We start from the raw sequence: 16,525 nt of genomic DNA on the forward strand, positions 1-16,525 counted from the left end.
CATTTAAAAGCTTTCTACACTTTTTCTACATAATTTCATACTGCATGGCATATGTGTGCGTTGTGCAAATAATAGTGTAATACTAATCCACATGGAGCTTATCGATATCAGAATCCACCATAGTTTAACCAATCGCATTACGTTATATATCGTGTTCAATATAACAACAATGTTCGTTATAATTCATATACACATTTATTGTAATATAAAACATTATTGAAATATTTCAAATATAGACAATAGAAATGAGTATTTTTAAAGATTACGCATCTTTTTCTCTTGAATTGTAAACCCAATAAAATATAAGATCTGTTACCAAATTGTTTAGCATTTACCTATTACCTATATGGATAAACATGCTTACTATATACGCAATAATATTTAGTGTTTCAATTTAAGTTATTTAAAACTTGATTTAATTCTATTTATAGGCATTGCAAAAATAGTGGATTGCTTACCTTGAAAATTTGAATCATAAAGTAACACTTTCTTAATTTCTAAATACACACATATAACTTAAGCTGACCAGCAGCTCGAATATCCAAAAATAATGATATAGTGTCTACCTTTATGGGAAGTATTTATTTGAATTAAATTGGGTAAGTCCAGAAAGGAAGGAAATCCATTTTGGAATATACCCCTAATAATACGAGTGCTTTTGGGATTTCCAGTTATATAACTCATGTTGTATATATTTAAAATTCAATTTATAATTATGTTTAAATAGATTTATTTGTTTCTTTATTTTTACCAGTTTAATTGTCTATCTTTCCTTAAATACATATCAACATTTACCTTTTGACGATAGCATTACATTATATCATTAACTGAAATAAAGCAAATGACTTGCGTTGTTGCACATCGATCTATAGGTCCCTTCTTATGTCTAGTATGTAATTTAACAATATGATACTTATTATGTGTGTAGGACATGCACGTACAGAATATTATTCTTTATGTACATCTTTATGTACAAAATTTGAGACAAAAGATTGAATTACCGAATATTATTAAAAAATTTAAAAGCATAGGGTTTAAAGAAAAAGGTCCATGTGTACCAAAGTCACCTTTATCATAGAGATTTTCACATTTGATAGAGTTGAACATTTGTTAAAAATTGAATATTCGCAGCTGTTAATGGACAGTAATTTAACATAAAAGGTACTATTTAAGTCTTTGTGGTTGATATGTCAATTCAAAATGACAAGTAACACATATTTCATGCAGGAAAAGCATACATTTCTTCCAAATACCACATACAATATTCTTCGTTGTACACATGTCAAATTCGGGATGACCCTTAACAGCTACTGCATGCACAACATTCTTTTGAAGACTGCAAAAGTGAAAACAATATAATTGAAAGGTACAAACGTTCGACATAACCAGGCTTTGTCTTTGAATCTGGATGATTTCAAAACGAGAGGCGAACGATAACAACAGTATTGAAACTTGGAAAATGGTAAAAATGCTTACTTGGCCATGTCTAAAAAAAACGGAAAACAGCGAAAAGACAAACAAAACATGTGATACTAGTTATTTTGAAATTTTTGAAAGTTGTTCAATGTATAAATGGGTCAATATTCATGATGGCGACCGTAAAATTATATAATTTTGATTTGAGTCATTCTTCCCCATAACTCTGTTGAAGCTTTTCTTGTGTAAGCAATGAATAATGTTATGAATTTTCGTATATTATAAATACACAGAAAGCATTAAGTATTAACATAGATGCGTAAACGCGATACGATGGAAACTAGGGTATGTTATTGCTAAGAAATGGGAAGTAAACATTTTGGAAGTGAAATCATCACATTTGTCATGGATTATAGTTTGAAGTGGTGTGTCAATATTAAGATGTTATGCAGATATTCTACTTTCAATATCATCTTTCATCTCAAATTAACTGGGATATATGAGATGTAAGCATTTTTTGAAATATGGGTTATTCAGTATGACAGAACACCATCAATATATCTAAAAGCAATTTTTAAGATCTTTGCAAACTACTTTTTCTGTTTTTTGTATGAATTCTGTTTCAATACTTTCTCAATCATATAATTATTAAAAATAAATTATGAAATATGACGAAAATTTAATAATCATTCTATATAAAACAAATGTTGTGCTAACCTTTTAGAATGAATTGTGATACGGGAATTTGTCGCTGCATTGACGACCCATTGGTGACCTTCTCCTGTTGTCTGTTCTATGGTTTGCTTGTTGTCTCTTTGATACATTCCCTATTTCCATTCTTAATTATATTATTCATTTTGCTTGGTGTCTCTAAAGCAGTTTTAGTATTCAAATGGTTTCGGTTTTGTTTTTCTACTGATTTTTTTTGTAATGTTAACATACAATTCAATGATATCTTTTGATAATTTCAGAGTGTAATGTTCAATATATGGCCGAGCACAATTTATCAACCGCCACAACTATCCTGCAACGGACAACAAACTGTTCTCCCAGCAAGTCTTGGTGAGTATATATTGTTGTTCTATTTTGAATGCAACCCATATGTGCAAATATGACATATTTAAAATGTTCTCCATAAAACATTTTCTGTCAGACTAAATATAACAACAGTTATACCCAAGACCTCTAAGTCTGGCCTCGGTGATCGAGTGGTTTAAGTAGTTACTATTGTAATCACTAGCCAGTCAACATCGAGGTTGTCAGTTCGAAACCAGCTCGTGCGGGTACACTAGACTCCAATCTTAATTGACCAGGATTGTCCGTTTTCCTATCGAATGTAGGTGGTTTTCTCCGGCTTCCTTTACATTCCTTACCATTTTCTACATTTGAAAATGCCTGTACCAAGTCGGGAATATGACAGTTCTTGTCCATTCGTTTTTGATGCGATTTTGCCATGTGATTATGGACTTTCCGAATTGATTTCCCTCTAAGTTCAGTATTTTTGTGATTTTACTTTTTACCAGTAAAAATTGACCGCCACGAAAAAGCCTAAATGCGGTGCTTAAAAGAGGCGTTAAAACACCAAAAACCAATCAATCTTATCAGCTGACTTCGTCGTACATTTGTATATGCTTCTCATGCATGCCTCATCATCATTTGATCATTACCATGGCCTTAAAAACCAAAGAGATGAATAAAAGAAGTCTCATGTATAGTTAGCTGTAAAACCAGTTTTAACACACCATTTTTTGGGTACACTCATGTTACACGAAATCAGGATTATGACAGTTGCTTTCCAATCCTTGCGTTTGAAGATAACATTTGATTTTGTCAGTTTTTGATGACTTCCACATTTTTTGTTATAATTTCTTATCGGCCGTTTTTCTTATTAGATTTGAATTCCTACTTATTATCTTCGGCCTCTTTTTGAAAGAAATATTATCCGATTCTCTTCCATGTTCTTATATTACGCTTCTTCTGTATTGTTTATTGGTCCGAATTATTTTTGTTTTTCTCTTAGCAATTTATTGTATTATTTTGTGAGCATTATGACAGTACCTATATAATTTAAGGGGATACAGATGGATGCACTTTTATTTATTCTTTTCCTGTACCAAAAGGTGTCAACAAATCAATCAACAAATAACGACAAAACCTATTTAATCGTAATAGTGAACGTCTAATAACAAAGATTTCGGAACCGACTGAGGGTTATGATAACGAATCTTTTCCCCCCCCCCCCAAAAATGTCATTCGAAGATACAAGACCTTGTTGATAAATATTCCGTATCAACAAATAATACATGATTGGTCTTGACGTATATATTTCAGGTACTGATGTTGATTATCATCTTCATAATGTGTTAAGGGATTTTCTTATCTCAGACATAGATTATCTTGGCAGTATTTGGCACAATTTTTGAAATTTTGGGTCCTCAATGCTCTTCACCTTTGTACTTCTATTTTGATCTGAGCGTCATTGATGAGTCTTATGTAGACGAAACGCGCGTAAGGCGTATGAAAGTATATATGCCTGGTAACTAATTATCTTGTTCTTATCATTAACTTTGTCTTTGTATTTCTTTAACCTTTACTGTTTAGTTCATTTTCTGGTATTATACTTTTGGCATGAGCAATTTGTATAATTATTTTCGAGTTCTGTTTTTTGTTGCTTTGTTTGTTGGGGTGGTGGTATGATGTGCAGACGCGTACGTAGTAAAGATTATAACCCCGTTTTGTGCATGTCGGAGCAAAATAGTACAAATTTTATTTAAAGTACTATTAGATACGAAACACTTATGCTTGCTTGATAACAAATGTGGCCTACATTAAAGATGGTTATATTTTTAGAAAAGGTTGAAGAAAGATAAACCAGAGATTGGAATATTTTTCGTTGAAATTTATCTGCAAATGCGTATGAATAAACTGAAGAACTCCATCAATATTAATTTTACAAGTGTATTAAGCGTTCGCAGAATTAGGAATACGAGAAGAAATAGGATACTCTTGTAGTCTTACAACTATATAAAAATGTGGCAAAGTCTACCCAGCATCACAGCAACATAAAAGACATACAAATGCATATAGTTGTCATCATGTGGTCTTCAACTATATCAATATATGACATATGTTAAAGTATAAGTCGCCTGTTTTTCTCGTTTTAAAGGTTTAAGATTTTGTTATCCATTGGTCATACTAGTATATAGTTTGAAATACTTATTTGCTTTTTGTTGAAAAGCGTACTTTAACCTAAAAACCTTATATCAATGTACAATAGTAAAGGTCGACAAAATGAGATAGGAACATTATCATGACTCAGTTTTCTAGGAAAACATTGTCATTTCATTACCTCTATCTGTAGTGTGTATTTGATATGAGTTTCAAGACACAGTTGTTGATACTCACGATGTCTTGTTATTCAACACACACATTTTTTTTAGGGAAAACGGTATGTCATATGACAAAACATATATATTCTTTTATAATTGTAAAATGTCAAGAAAAGTTCCATCAAAGGGTTTTCCAACAAGATATTAGAAATAAGCCAAATAATGTCTTTAGATTTTCTAGGTCATTTAATCTATTTTGAGAAACAATCCACCCTTTTGAATTGCTACTTTTGCTGCAGCCTTTATTTACGTAATGCAACATGTTCTCATTTTTCCAATGGCAGTCCAAACTTCCAGCTATTAACTCCGTTTAACTCACTTTTTAGATATTAGATTTACTGTTAGTTTATCCTAGTCTGAATATTCATAAAATGTTTGCCATTGAACTTTAAAAAAAAATAAGAATAGAACAATCAACCACAAAACTATTGACAATTTCAGGAGTTCATAGCGTTTGACTTTCCGTTAATCTGGAACGCACCTTTAGCTTCAACTCTAAAAAGAACTTGAACAGGACTTTGATTTTCAGGTACAAACTAACCGGGATAAATGTAAAATAAAAAAATGTGTCATATTGATAGACACACTAAGAAAGTTAAAAAGTATACAGCTTCCAAGTTACCCAATGGCAGCGGCGTTACTTAGCCAAAACCGTATCGAAGAATGTCTGAATATCTCTACATTATGATTCCCTGTAGACACTCTTATTCTTCTCAGAAGCATTATGATGGACAAATAGTTTTACTATATTTTTTTGTTGTATATATATTGACATATACAAACTTTTAACATTCAGTTCAGCTTTCGATTTTCAGAATGCAATCGGACATAAATTTACTCAAGTATTTCGAATCTTTTTAATTTTCATTTCAACTTGTTTTTTTATTTTTATGCGTCATACCGTGTCTCGAATGAGAGCATTTAATAATGACTTTTTTACACTGAGAATATAAAGTTCAAGAAGCTTTTTTTATCTCACGATGTGTTTTGAATTTATACAGACAGATTGATGTAGTTGAAACTAATGTCAAACATGGAGTTATGTAAAAGTCTAAAATCTAATTTAAGCCAAAATATTAATATGTTAAATGTTTGATCGCATTTTGTTCCCATTAAGCATTTGCTTTAAGTTTACTCAAATCAAGTCATTGTGTTTCTATGATTTTTGTTGTTATTATTCTCTATTCATAGAGAGTGTCATTTAAAATTTAAAATAACAATTACTGTGAAAAAAAACTAGTGTTACCGTAAAAAGGATCGAATATCACATTTCTAAAACATTAACCGTTTTGATTGACGATTTTTCCTAATTGAAAGGATTTACTATACATATATATATATTGAAATCATGATAACAATGTAACAGTTTAGAATAATCATGGTGATTTACTTTAAAAATTGACAAATCATCTGTCCAGAATACGGATAAGTTAGTTAACAAAGAAAAATTTCATATTCCTATTGATATATAAATTAAAAAAGCGCACAGGCATCATATTTAAAGTAACACTATTTGCATGGTATTTATGAATGAATATTATATTAAACAGTTCGGTGCATTATTTAACTTTAACTTCATCATGTTTATGATGCGTTGACTTGTAAAAATGCATTCTAAATTATCCAAGGCTGGGGCATGTTTTAAAAATTGTGAAAATTCTGTGAAATAGAATTATTCAATACTAATACTACCAGGAACAAGTCATGCTTAATCTTGATTTTAAATAATATAAATGGGTTATAAGTTGTATGGTCCGACAAAAAAGTGTATGTATCAAACACACAAGGCCAAGTCTAATATTGCCAAAGAATGTCACGATAAACGTCAAGACATGGTACCAGTTGTAAAATAATATGGAAAAGACAGGTTATCAACTTTTGTTCAAGCATCGTTGTTAATATATTAGGATTTGATGCGACTGTCATACAAGGGAGAAGTTTAGCTAGCTATAAAATCAGGTTTAATCAACCATTTCCTACATAAGAAAATGCCTGTACCAAGTCAGGAATATGACAGTTGTTATCCATTCTTTTGATGTGTTTGAGCTTTTGATTTTGCGTTTTGGTTAGGGATTTCTCCGTTTTGAATTTTCCTCGGTGTTCAGTATTTTTGTGATTTTACTTTTTCCTACCAATTCATCGGGATATGGATTATCCGAGTTCTCTGTTATGTATAAATGTTCAGTTTTACAACAATATCAAAAATATTTACAAATTCAAATTCAAATCTTTATTGTCATAAAACTACATATTTATAGTTGTGACACAACATAACAAAATGAAAATAAAAAATAAAAATAAGATCATTAATATACACAGTAAAAGTAAATATTTTAAGAGTCCCCTGTCCTCAGTTCAATAGACTGTTTTAAAAAGGATCCTAGCTTATTTACCTGAATGTGTGAAATTGGGTTGAGTATATATGTTATTTTATCTATGTCATTTAAATTTATAAAGTGGATATTCTCATTTATCAAATATAAAAAGAAATGAATTTCGTCTTCAATTTGTTTACACTTTTTGCATAATCTTTCTTCTCTTGGTATTTTAAGGTATCTTCCCCTTTCTATTGATAACAATAGGACAGCGTGCCAATGTTCCCCGCTGATGCACATAGCGCAACAAGCTTTTTTTGTTATTTTTTTGGATATATTTTTTTAAATGTCGTCTAAAACTGTCCAAGAAATCAGTTGCAATTTCAGTGATTTATTAGTTGTATACTAAAGATATTCAATTCTAAAGGAAAATAGGGATATATATATATATCAATTTATCAATGCAGTAGTATCAATATTACCAATGACTGCGTTGACAATATTCATTTATAATTTCAAATTACATCTTTGTATTCAATTGTCGCAATTGATTTTATGGATTTAAAGTACATTGCTCTTTAAAATCTTACTAATGCAATGCATATATGCTTCCTTGACTGCATATTGTCTGATTAATTGTGGTACTACCAGTCACTCTACCGAGGAATAATTGACAATTCTGACAACTCTTTCCTCGTATTTCATTATTCAGTTTTCGAAATTAAAAAATATTTCCAGGTCACTTTATACTTTTTATTCCGACAATCTAATTGGAACTTAAAACTGTCTGTCCTTTGGCAATTGTTTCATGAAACACATATTCGATTTTTGCAGTAATAAAAAAGATACCAGAGTTTTCTGAATTTATCTTTTTTAACATCCATTCATATTATGTATTACTTATATTCTATAGAATGTGCCCTTCTGTACACATCTTTCTCTTAAAAAACAATTTATTGCAATGGGAATAATGAGTAGCGCATCATGCTCTTGTGCAATTCCAATATATAGGTTTCTGGTGGACTATGGTATTGACTCACATTCATACTCGGTATGATTGTTTGTCATTACTTGTTTATACTTATGTGTCTGATATAGACTTAACGCCCGTCTATTGAACCAAATTATTAACCTTTTTATTGTCGATGAGTTCTAACCACAATGAAACTTTTTAACGTATTTCAATGACACCTCTCACCGAAGCTTCTTATCCTCGATAGGATTTTTTGACATAATATGAAGTTAACCTTATAAAACTGTTTATCTGATGTGAGTTCTGGCACCCTTTGTCACCTATTGTAGCACAATGCCACCTTGTTTCTGCGTATGAATCGTAGGAACAAACATAACAGCTCGAAATACACCTAATAATGTAATATATGTGTATGTCTGACAAGGTTCTACTGTACACAAATAAAATTGAGAATGGAAATGGGGAATGTGTCAAAGACACAACAACCCGACCAAATAAAAAACAACAACAAAGGGTCACCAACAGGTCTTCAATGTAGCGAGAAATTCCCGCACCCGGAGGCGTCCTTCAGCTGGCCCCTAAACAAATATATACTAGTCCAGTGATAATGAACGCCATACTAATTTCCAAATTGTACACAAGAAACTGAAATTAAAATAATACAAGACTAACAAAGGCCAGAGGCTCCTGACTTGGGACAGGCGCAAAAATGCAGCGGGGTTAAACATGTTTGTGAGATCTCAACCCTCCCCCTATACCTCTAACCAATGTAGTAAAGTAAACGCATAACAATACGCACATTAAAATTCAGTTCAAGAGAAATCCGAGTCTGATGTCAGAAGATTTAACCAAAGAAAATAAACAAAATGACAATAATACATAAATAACAACAGACTACTAGCAGTTAACTGACATGCCAGCTCCAGACTTCAATTAAACTGACTGAAAGATTATGATTTCATCATATGAACATCAGGCACAATCCTTCCCGTTAGGGGTTTAGTAACATACCATCATAACATATATGAGAAGAACATAACTGTAAATGTATTCCTAATTTACACAGCGGTGAAAGACATTTTGCTACGTTGAAGAAATTTTTGTTATATTGTCAACTTTCCATTTCTTAGTAGTTATATACTTTCTAACCTATTCCCTATCGTGAAATTTTAACTAATTTTATTCTAAGAAGAAGTTTGCCCTGACGACACACCCATTCTCGCTAAGTTATGAATGCAATATACTCTTTATATATTTTGATTTGTATGAATTTACGAATAGGTAACATCGATAACCCTTTGAAACCAAAACGTTACAAAGTTGTGAAAAATTGGCTATGTCATCTCCACTGACGGATGTGTATTTTTCAAATTTTATATCGAGTAAATTTAAAGAAAGTTTCTGCATCCCTAGCTTAAAAGTGTAGGCTTTCTTTAAGCAATGATTTCGTATACTAAAACTAAATGTGTCGATGCGACAAGATAACAACCACCGGAAGCAAAAACTTGTATAGGCATTACTGCAAGTTATGTTAACATTAACAAACCCGAACTCGAACAGTAAGGTATAATACACGATTTGTAAAACATCAGTTCGATATCTACTGGTCTAAGAAAAAGTGCAGACTCTGTGCTCCGAAAAGAAGGATAAGTCATGGTAAATTCGATATACTTCATCGATTGATGGAACAAACAAATAAACGATAAAATATTAAATTAATATAATGCAGGGCATTATTCTTTTCGAAATCGGTTCGATTTGTAAATTACTTTCAATTTTATGTAAATTGACAATTTGATTCATTATTGGTTTTGTCAGTATTACCTCATTTATTTAAAAAAAAAATAAAAAAAAAGTATTTTTTACAAAATTGCTTGTTTATTAAAAAAATCGAAAATTGTTATAATTTTTACAATAAATAACACCAAATATTCATACGATTTATCTCTACGGATTATATTTCTGTTCGGGTTATATTTGGACATGATAGTTGTTTAAAACTATCATTTACAAATTAGCAGAACACGAAACTGAACATCTTTTTTGCGTAAATTGTTCGAGCATGTGTATTTGACTATTTATTCATAAATTATCAAAATCTGGGGTGGTGTTCTCGAAGCTATCTTAGGATTAGGACGTGCCCTAAGACCATCTTATGACTAGTCTTTGTCCTAAGTCGTGTTCTCGAAGCTCTCCTCACTTAGGATATATCACATTTTTCGTCCTAACTTTAGGACACCTAATTAGGTGTCTTAAGATCATCATATCTTCATCCTAACTTTGTGCATGCTTTTTTCATTTTTTTACGTGAAGATGAACGTGAAAAGTAACGCACCATCGGTTATTAACTCGTGTAAAGAAATTGTGCATGATTTTCAACTTTGAACTTCGCGTTTTTACGATACGATGACACTACGAATTTAATATTCTCATTTCAAAACAAATTGGTTTACAGTTTATATCAAAATCCTATTTGATATTATTTTATTATTACATTTGAAATCATGCATTTAATTAAATACATGTTATTACAAAATTTTATAAACAATTTTATTAATTGGTTTCGTCTCTAATAAATATTTTTATCAAACAATTACTTTAACTATTTAGACTTTCGCACATAGGATATGTTTAGGACGTCCTAACATAAGATGCGTTTGAGATAGCTTCGAGACGCAACTTAAGAGTGTCCTAAGTCGATCCTAAGTCCATCCTAAAATCGGTCTTATCTATGACTTAGGACGAATCTTAGGATACTTTCGAGAACACCACCCCTGGATAATAAGTCATTGTCTTCATTTCGAAAACTTTCCCTATGATGGTTCACACATGATATGAAAATCTATTTAGACTTTCGCACATAGGATATGTTTAGGACGTCCTAACATAAGATGCGTTTGAGATAGCTTCGAGACGCAACTTAAGAGTGTCCTAAGTCGATCCTAAGTCCATCCTAAAATCGGTCTTATCTATGACTTAGGACGAATCTTAGGATACTTTCGAGAACACCACCCCTGGATAATAAGTCATTGTCTTCATTTCGAAAACTTTCCCTATGATGGTTCACACATGATATGAAAATTTTGTAAGGTTGGTAAATATGATAATGACCATATTTCTCATCATAAGACAATAAAAAAAATAGTACTTAAATAGCTTGCCTTTGTCATTTTAATATTAAGATTATATAAGAATGATAAGTGTATGCACACTAAACTCATCATAAAAACCAGGATTAAAATTGTGCACACTAGACACGCGTTTCGTCTACAAATAAAGTTAGCAGTAGTACTGTATACCGCTATTCAATAGTAATTAATCGTTTTAATTGAAACAAATCCGGGTCCCAATAAAAAAATAAACCAAAACCGAGGGGAATACATCCACAAACGTGGAAAACAACAGAACAGCAGAAACACAATACTAAACACACTCATCAGTGACAACTCGAATAAAAAATAATGAAAATTCCAAATGCAGTATGAATTTTTAGCATTTGAGAGTCTAAATGTTAATTTGTCTAAACATAACAACATTTATTAATCTTACATGCTGTAATATGTTTCACATTACCTTCTGCTATCTGTGTATACTTTGTGTAGTTTATATGTTGTATTCCTATGCATATAGTTGTTATGACTTTGGTAAATAAAGATATATTATATTGCCTGATTCATAGCACAACTATGAAAATATATTTTTTTTTATTTCTCATATGGATTTAATGGTACCAATTATCAATAAATAGTATACATGGTATATAGTTATATAAAATAACATTTTTATGTATATCGATAACAATGACGGTTAATTTATTTTTTTCAAATTGAGTCAGACTGCTAATTCGTACAATAGCCTCTGGTTGAAATAACCTTTAACATTCATAGTTTTGTTTATTAAATTCCTTAAGTATTTCAAAGATATATTGAGTGATAGGTTTATTAAAATTGTGTAATGATTATGGTATCGCATGGAAGTATATGGTTGCACATTAAATATAAATATAAAATGCATTATTGTGTTTTTATAAAATTCGATTTTCTTTTATCCCTACGTAACCTATATAGTTATAGAAATGCACATCCTTTTCTATATTTATAACAAACTATGTGGTCTTAAATTACAATATCCCTGAGAAGGAAGTATATTGGACATCCTATATGTTTGAACCAATCGAAATTGTCGATGAATGTTAGTACTACCGTACGTACATGAAAAGGGGATTATTTTCCTACTTTAACAAACCATGTTCGACATGTCAGGGTCAGATATTATTATAATGTTAGAGGGTAATGATTACATATAATTACAACCTGTAACGTGATCGTTACAATGACATAAAGATTTGTATATAATACATATAAGTAGGCCATTAATGGTATGCAACGAAAACAAAGAAATTAGTTCTGCGTTTTGCATGTTTTGGACGCGTTAGTTGACCGAGTTTTCTTTATTGTTTCCAAATGTTGCATTTATATAAAAAAAAATATACCTGGCTATTTTGTTTATAAATTTCGACACTTGGGGGATGCAATGATAATGATTTTTCACTCTACACATGTACATTATAACATGATGATCATAAATTTAATCTGTTAAAAAATGAATAATATACAAAAGAAGATGTGGTATGATTGCCAATGAGACAACTATCCACAAAAGACCAAAATGACACAGACATTAACAACTATAGGTCATCGTACGGCCTTCAACAATGAGCAAAGCCCATACCGCATAGTCAGCTATAAAAGGCCCCGATATGACAATGTAAAACAAATCAAACGAGAAAACTAACGGCCTTATTTATGTAAAAAAATGAACGAAAAACAAATATGTAACACATAAATAAACGACAACCACTGAATATACAGGCTCCTGACTTGGGACAGGCACATACATAAATAATGTGGCGGGGTTAAACATGTTAGCGGGATCCCAACCCTCCCCCTAACCTGGGACAGTGGTATAACAGTACAACATAAGAACGAACTATAAAAATCAGTTGAAAAAAACAACAAAGATGGCTTAAAATCAGTATGATGTTTACACTTCTGTAGAATATTAATTCGTGAGACTTGAATCGTAAAACCTGCTAACAAATTAGAATGGATAGATAGTAAGAGACTTTTGCAATATCTGCAAACATGTTGCAATTTAGAATGCACCATCCACAAATTTGATTGATTTCCGTGCACATAAAATGTTGCTATATTGATTACTATTTGAAAGATTATCATAAACACTTTTTCGTTTGCCCTGTTTTCAAATCATGCGAAAATCAGATCGAGGTCAAAGATCAAAATAAAAGATTCCTTATTTTGCAAAATATCACTACAAAATGTATATAGTGTAGCTCCTTTATATTATTAAAATACACCTAAAAACTTGCAAATTATCTGGAAAGGTACATAACAATCATGAATCATTATTTAAAAAAACCACTCATTCTCTATAGGTCAATACATTTACATTATATGAAAAAGTGTTAAATGCTAAGAACATTGTGAACAAATTTATTAGCTATATATAAACATGCGTCAATGTCATTATGACAGCGGCTAATTTTGACAAAATATAGACATACATTGAATTAATAAAGCGTTCCTAATTAAGGTAAATCCAGAAAAGCGCTTCGGAAGCACGAAGTGTTCATTTACCTTTGTTTGTCTTTTATGCTTATGTAACTTTTGGTCATACAGTTCTTCAACTCTTTCGGTGCCTATACAGCCTTTGCTTTCAAATGTTCGGCATTTAGCTTTCTTTGTGAAGATAAACCCAGAAGAAAATAATTCAGACGCTTGAAATTTATAAAGTGTTAAGTATTATTGTTTTACTTGAAGAAATGTTTTACAAGCACATGATGTATAAATTAAGGCAAATACGTATACCGCTGTTCAATAATCATGTATCGAATACGAGAAAGCAAATCCGGGTAACAAACTAAAACCGGAATAAACACATCAGTTATAAGAGAGAAAAAAACGAAACAACAAAAACACTAAACTGCAAAAGAAAACATCAACTGTAAGAGGAAAACATCAATTATAGGAGGTATACATCAACTATAAAAGGACAACAACGAAACAAGACACAGACAGAACCGTATTTATTTTTTTAAAGCAAAACTAACATACATAGAAACGGATTACATGTACTAGTATTTGATAACAACAACTGCCATATTCAATACTTTTCATAAGAACATTAATTTAAATTTAATTAATCATTAAATTTATCATTTAGTTCTTCAATTGTTTCGTGGCTTATACATTTTTTACTTTTACATATTCGGAATTCAGCTTCCCTGATGAAGATAAATCCAGATTAGTGCTTCGGAGGCAAGAAATTTATACAGTGTTGATTTCATTTTGTACTTGAAGTTATGGTTTAGAAGCATATGATGCATACTGTTTACTTTAAATAATATTACACAGACAAGTAGTCGCTTCTTATCTGGTTCGTTGGCATTTAATACAAATTACGATATATTCAACTTTGTATTGTATTTGGCCCAATTGCCACTGATGAGTTTTATGAAGACGAAACGCACTCTGTCGTATATAGATATAAGCCTTGTATATAGGATGAGGTTTTTTTTCAACTAACAACTACTTATCTTAACAAAATCAACCTACGATCCACTTTTAGAGATTGTTGTTAATTTTGGACTACCCGAACAAGTTTCGGTAGATAGGGGTTTCCATTATAATGTAAGAAATGAAAACAAGAATTTTATTTATTGGTGAAAATTATGTATTCAACAACTTGTTATCCTGTTTTATTAGTTACGTATATTGTCTTGTATCATGTTATCATGCAAAGACCGTACATTGTCATTTGGTTAAATTTCTTATAACTTTCAAACTTGTCCTGTAGAAGAATATACGCTGTCTTCCTCACGCACGACCTTGAACATATTTGCCATAACTTTATGAATTTTTGGTTTTCAATGTTTTAATTTTAGTCCCGTGAATATTTTGTAACGATGAAATGCGAATATATATAGTGGTTAGTTATGAGCCTGGAATCTTTATTGATTGTTTTCCAGAAGCATTTTAGACAAGAGGGGTCAATGAACTCGTTTACTTATTGCAGTCTAATATACCAAAAATGGGTCTTCAAATCAAAACAATATATATTTGATTTATCATTTTTATAAAGGCAAGCATATATGTTTGGAATGTTCTCCAGATGTTATGTATACACATAATCAGTTTGCTTAGACCTTTTACAAATTTTTCACATTTATTTTGTTCAGATCTCAAACATCTGTCATCAACAAATGATTAAAAATGAAATAAGAACGACAACTCGAACGTTTTTTGGTATTATCATGGCATATGATATATGTATAACTTTATTTTATCCTAATATTTTTTCTTTTTAAAGTGTGATCTTTACTATCGTATATACGTTGAATATCAAATTATAATGAAGCAATACATTGAAAAGAGAATTTGCCAATGGAAGCTTTAGAGATTTTAGTTAACTTACAATGCAATCTAATTAAAAACCGATCTCTTATCGCTCCTGTTTCTGATATGTCGCGTGGGAGATCTAACGAAACCCGCTTTGAGGTCACATGTGAGTCTTTGAGATTGAGTCTTCCATGATCTTGGAAGTTTAACGTAAGGCAAAGGGATGTAACTCATTTTATTTACGACGAAATCGTCAGTCAAAATAATTCATAAACTTTTTTGATTGGCTTATTAATAGGTCGTCAACTCATTTGCATATCTTTATAAATTCATGACTTTTAGTTCACTCACATGTGACCTCAAAGCCGGTTTTGTTAGATCTCCCACGCGACATATCAGAAACAGGAGCGATGAGAGATCGGTTTTTAATTAGATTGCTTACAATGCAGCACATGTTCTTTTTAAGTTTCTTTGTTACATATATGACGTGGCTCTATACTTATGCATCCCGTCATTGTGTTATTGTTCTATGGTAAAATTGTGTATTCCTGTCTATAGTTTTTGCTGATGTGCTTAATCTATATGCCATTTTGTGCTTTCTTTGTTACACATTTGTTTATTTTTAAGTGGTTGGGGTTGTAAAACAATGTTGACTGCTGTATTTTTGACATTTTTATGCCATGTTATGTTGTCCTTTTAGTGTTATATTTAACTTGCCATAAAAGCGCGAGGTTTGGTTAGCCACAAAACCAGGTTCAACCAGCATGTGTTGCTCTAAAAATGGCAGTATTTTTTGTTATCTTATAGTTCGTTTCTGTGTGTGTTATATTGTCGTTTGGCTTTTTAGTTTTACTTTAGTGTTTCTGTTGTTTCGTTGTTGATGTGTTTCTCTCATGTTTTAATTTGTAACCCAGATTTGTTTTCTCTCAATGGATTAAGGACTTTCAGACATCGGTATACTACTGTTGCCTTTATTTATCTGTTATGTCTGTTTGTTTTGATCATGCACCGTTG

At 31.2% G+C, this 16,525-nt stretch overlaps 1 protein-coding gene and 1 long non-coding RNA gene across 9 annotated transcripts in view; one reads left to right on the top strand and one right to left on the bottom strand.

Moving 5' to 3' along the window:
* The window catches only part of LOC143082896 (uncharacterized), a 39,077-nt gene extending 38,472 nt beyond the window's left edge, over window positions 1-605 (bottom strand). The window contains exon 1 of the long non-coding RNA XR_012980498.1: window positions 459-605. This is a non-coding gene — a long non-coding RNA (uncharacterized LOC143082896). The remainder of the gene's footprint in view (window positions 1-458) is intronic.
* The window catches only part of LOC143082894 (transcription factor ETV6-like), a 77,442-nt gene that overhangs the window by 39,882 nt on the left and 21,035 nt on the right, over window positions 1-16,525 (top strand). For all 8 annotated transcript variants that reach the window (XM_076258883.1, XM_076258884.1, XM_076258890.1 and 5 more), the window contains one exon: window positions 2,388-2,478. In XM_076258883.1, the coding sequence (XP_076114998.1) occupies window positions 2,388-2,478 (91 nt within the window). The remainder of the gene's footprint in view (window positions 1-2,387; window positions 2,479-16,525) is intronic.

This window comes from Mytilus galloprovincialis, chromosome 7 (genome assembly GCF_965363235.1).
Source record: "Mytilus galloprovincialis chromosome 7, xbMytGall1.hap1.1, whole genome shotgun sequence".
NCBI classification, from domain to species: domain Eukaryota; kingdom Metazoa; phylum Mollusca; class Bivalvia; order Mytilida; family Mytilidae; genus Mytilus; species Mytilus galloprovincialis.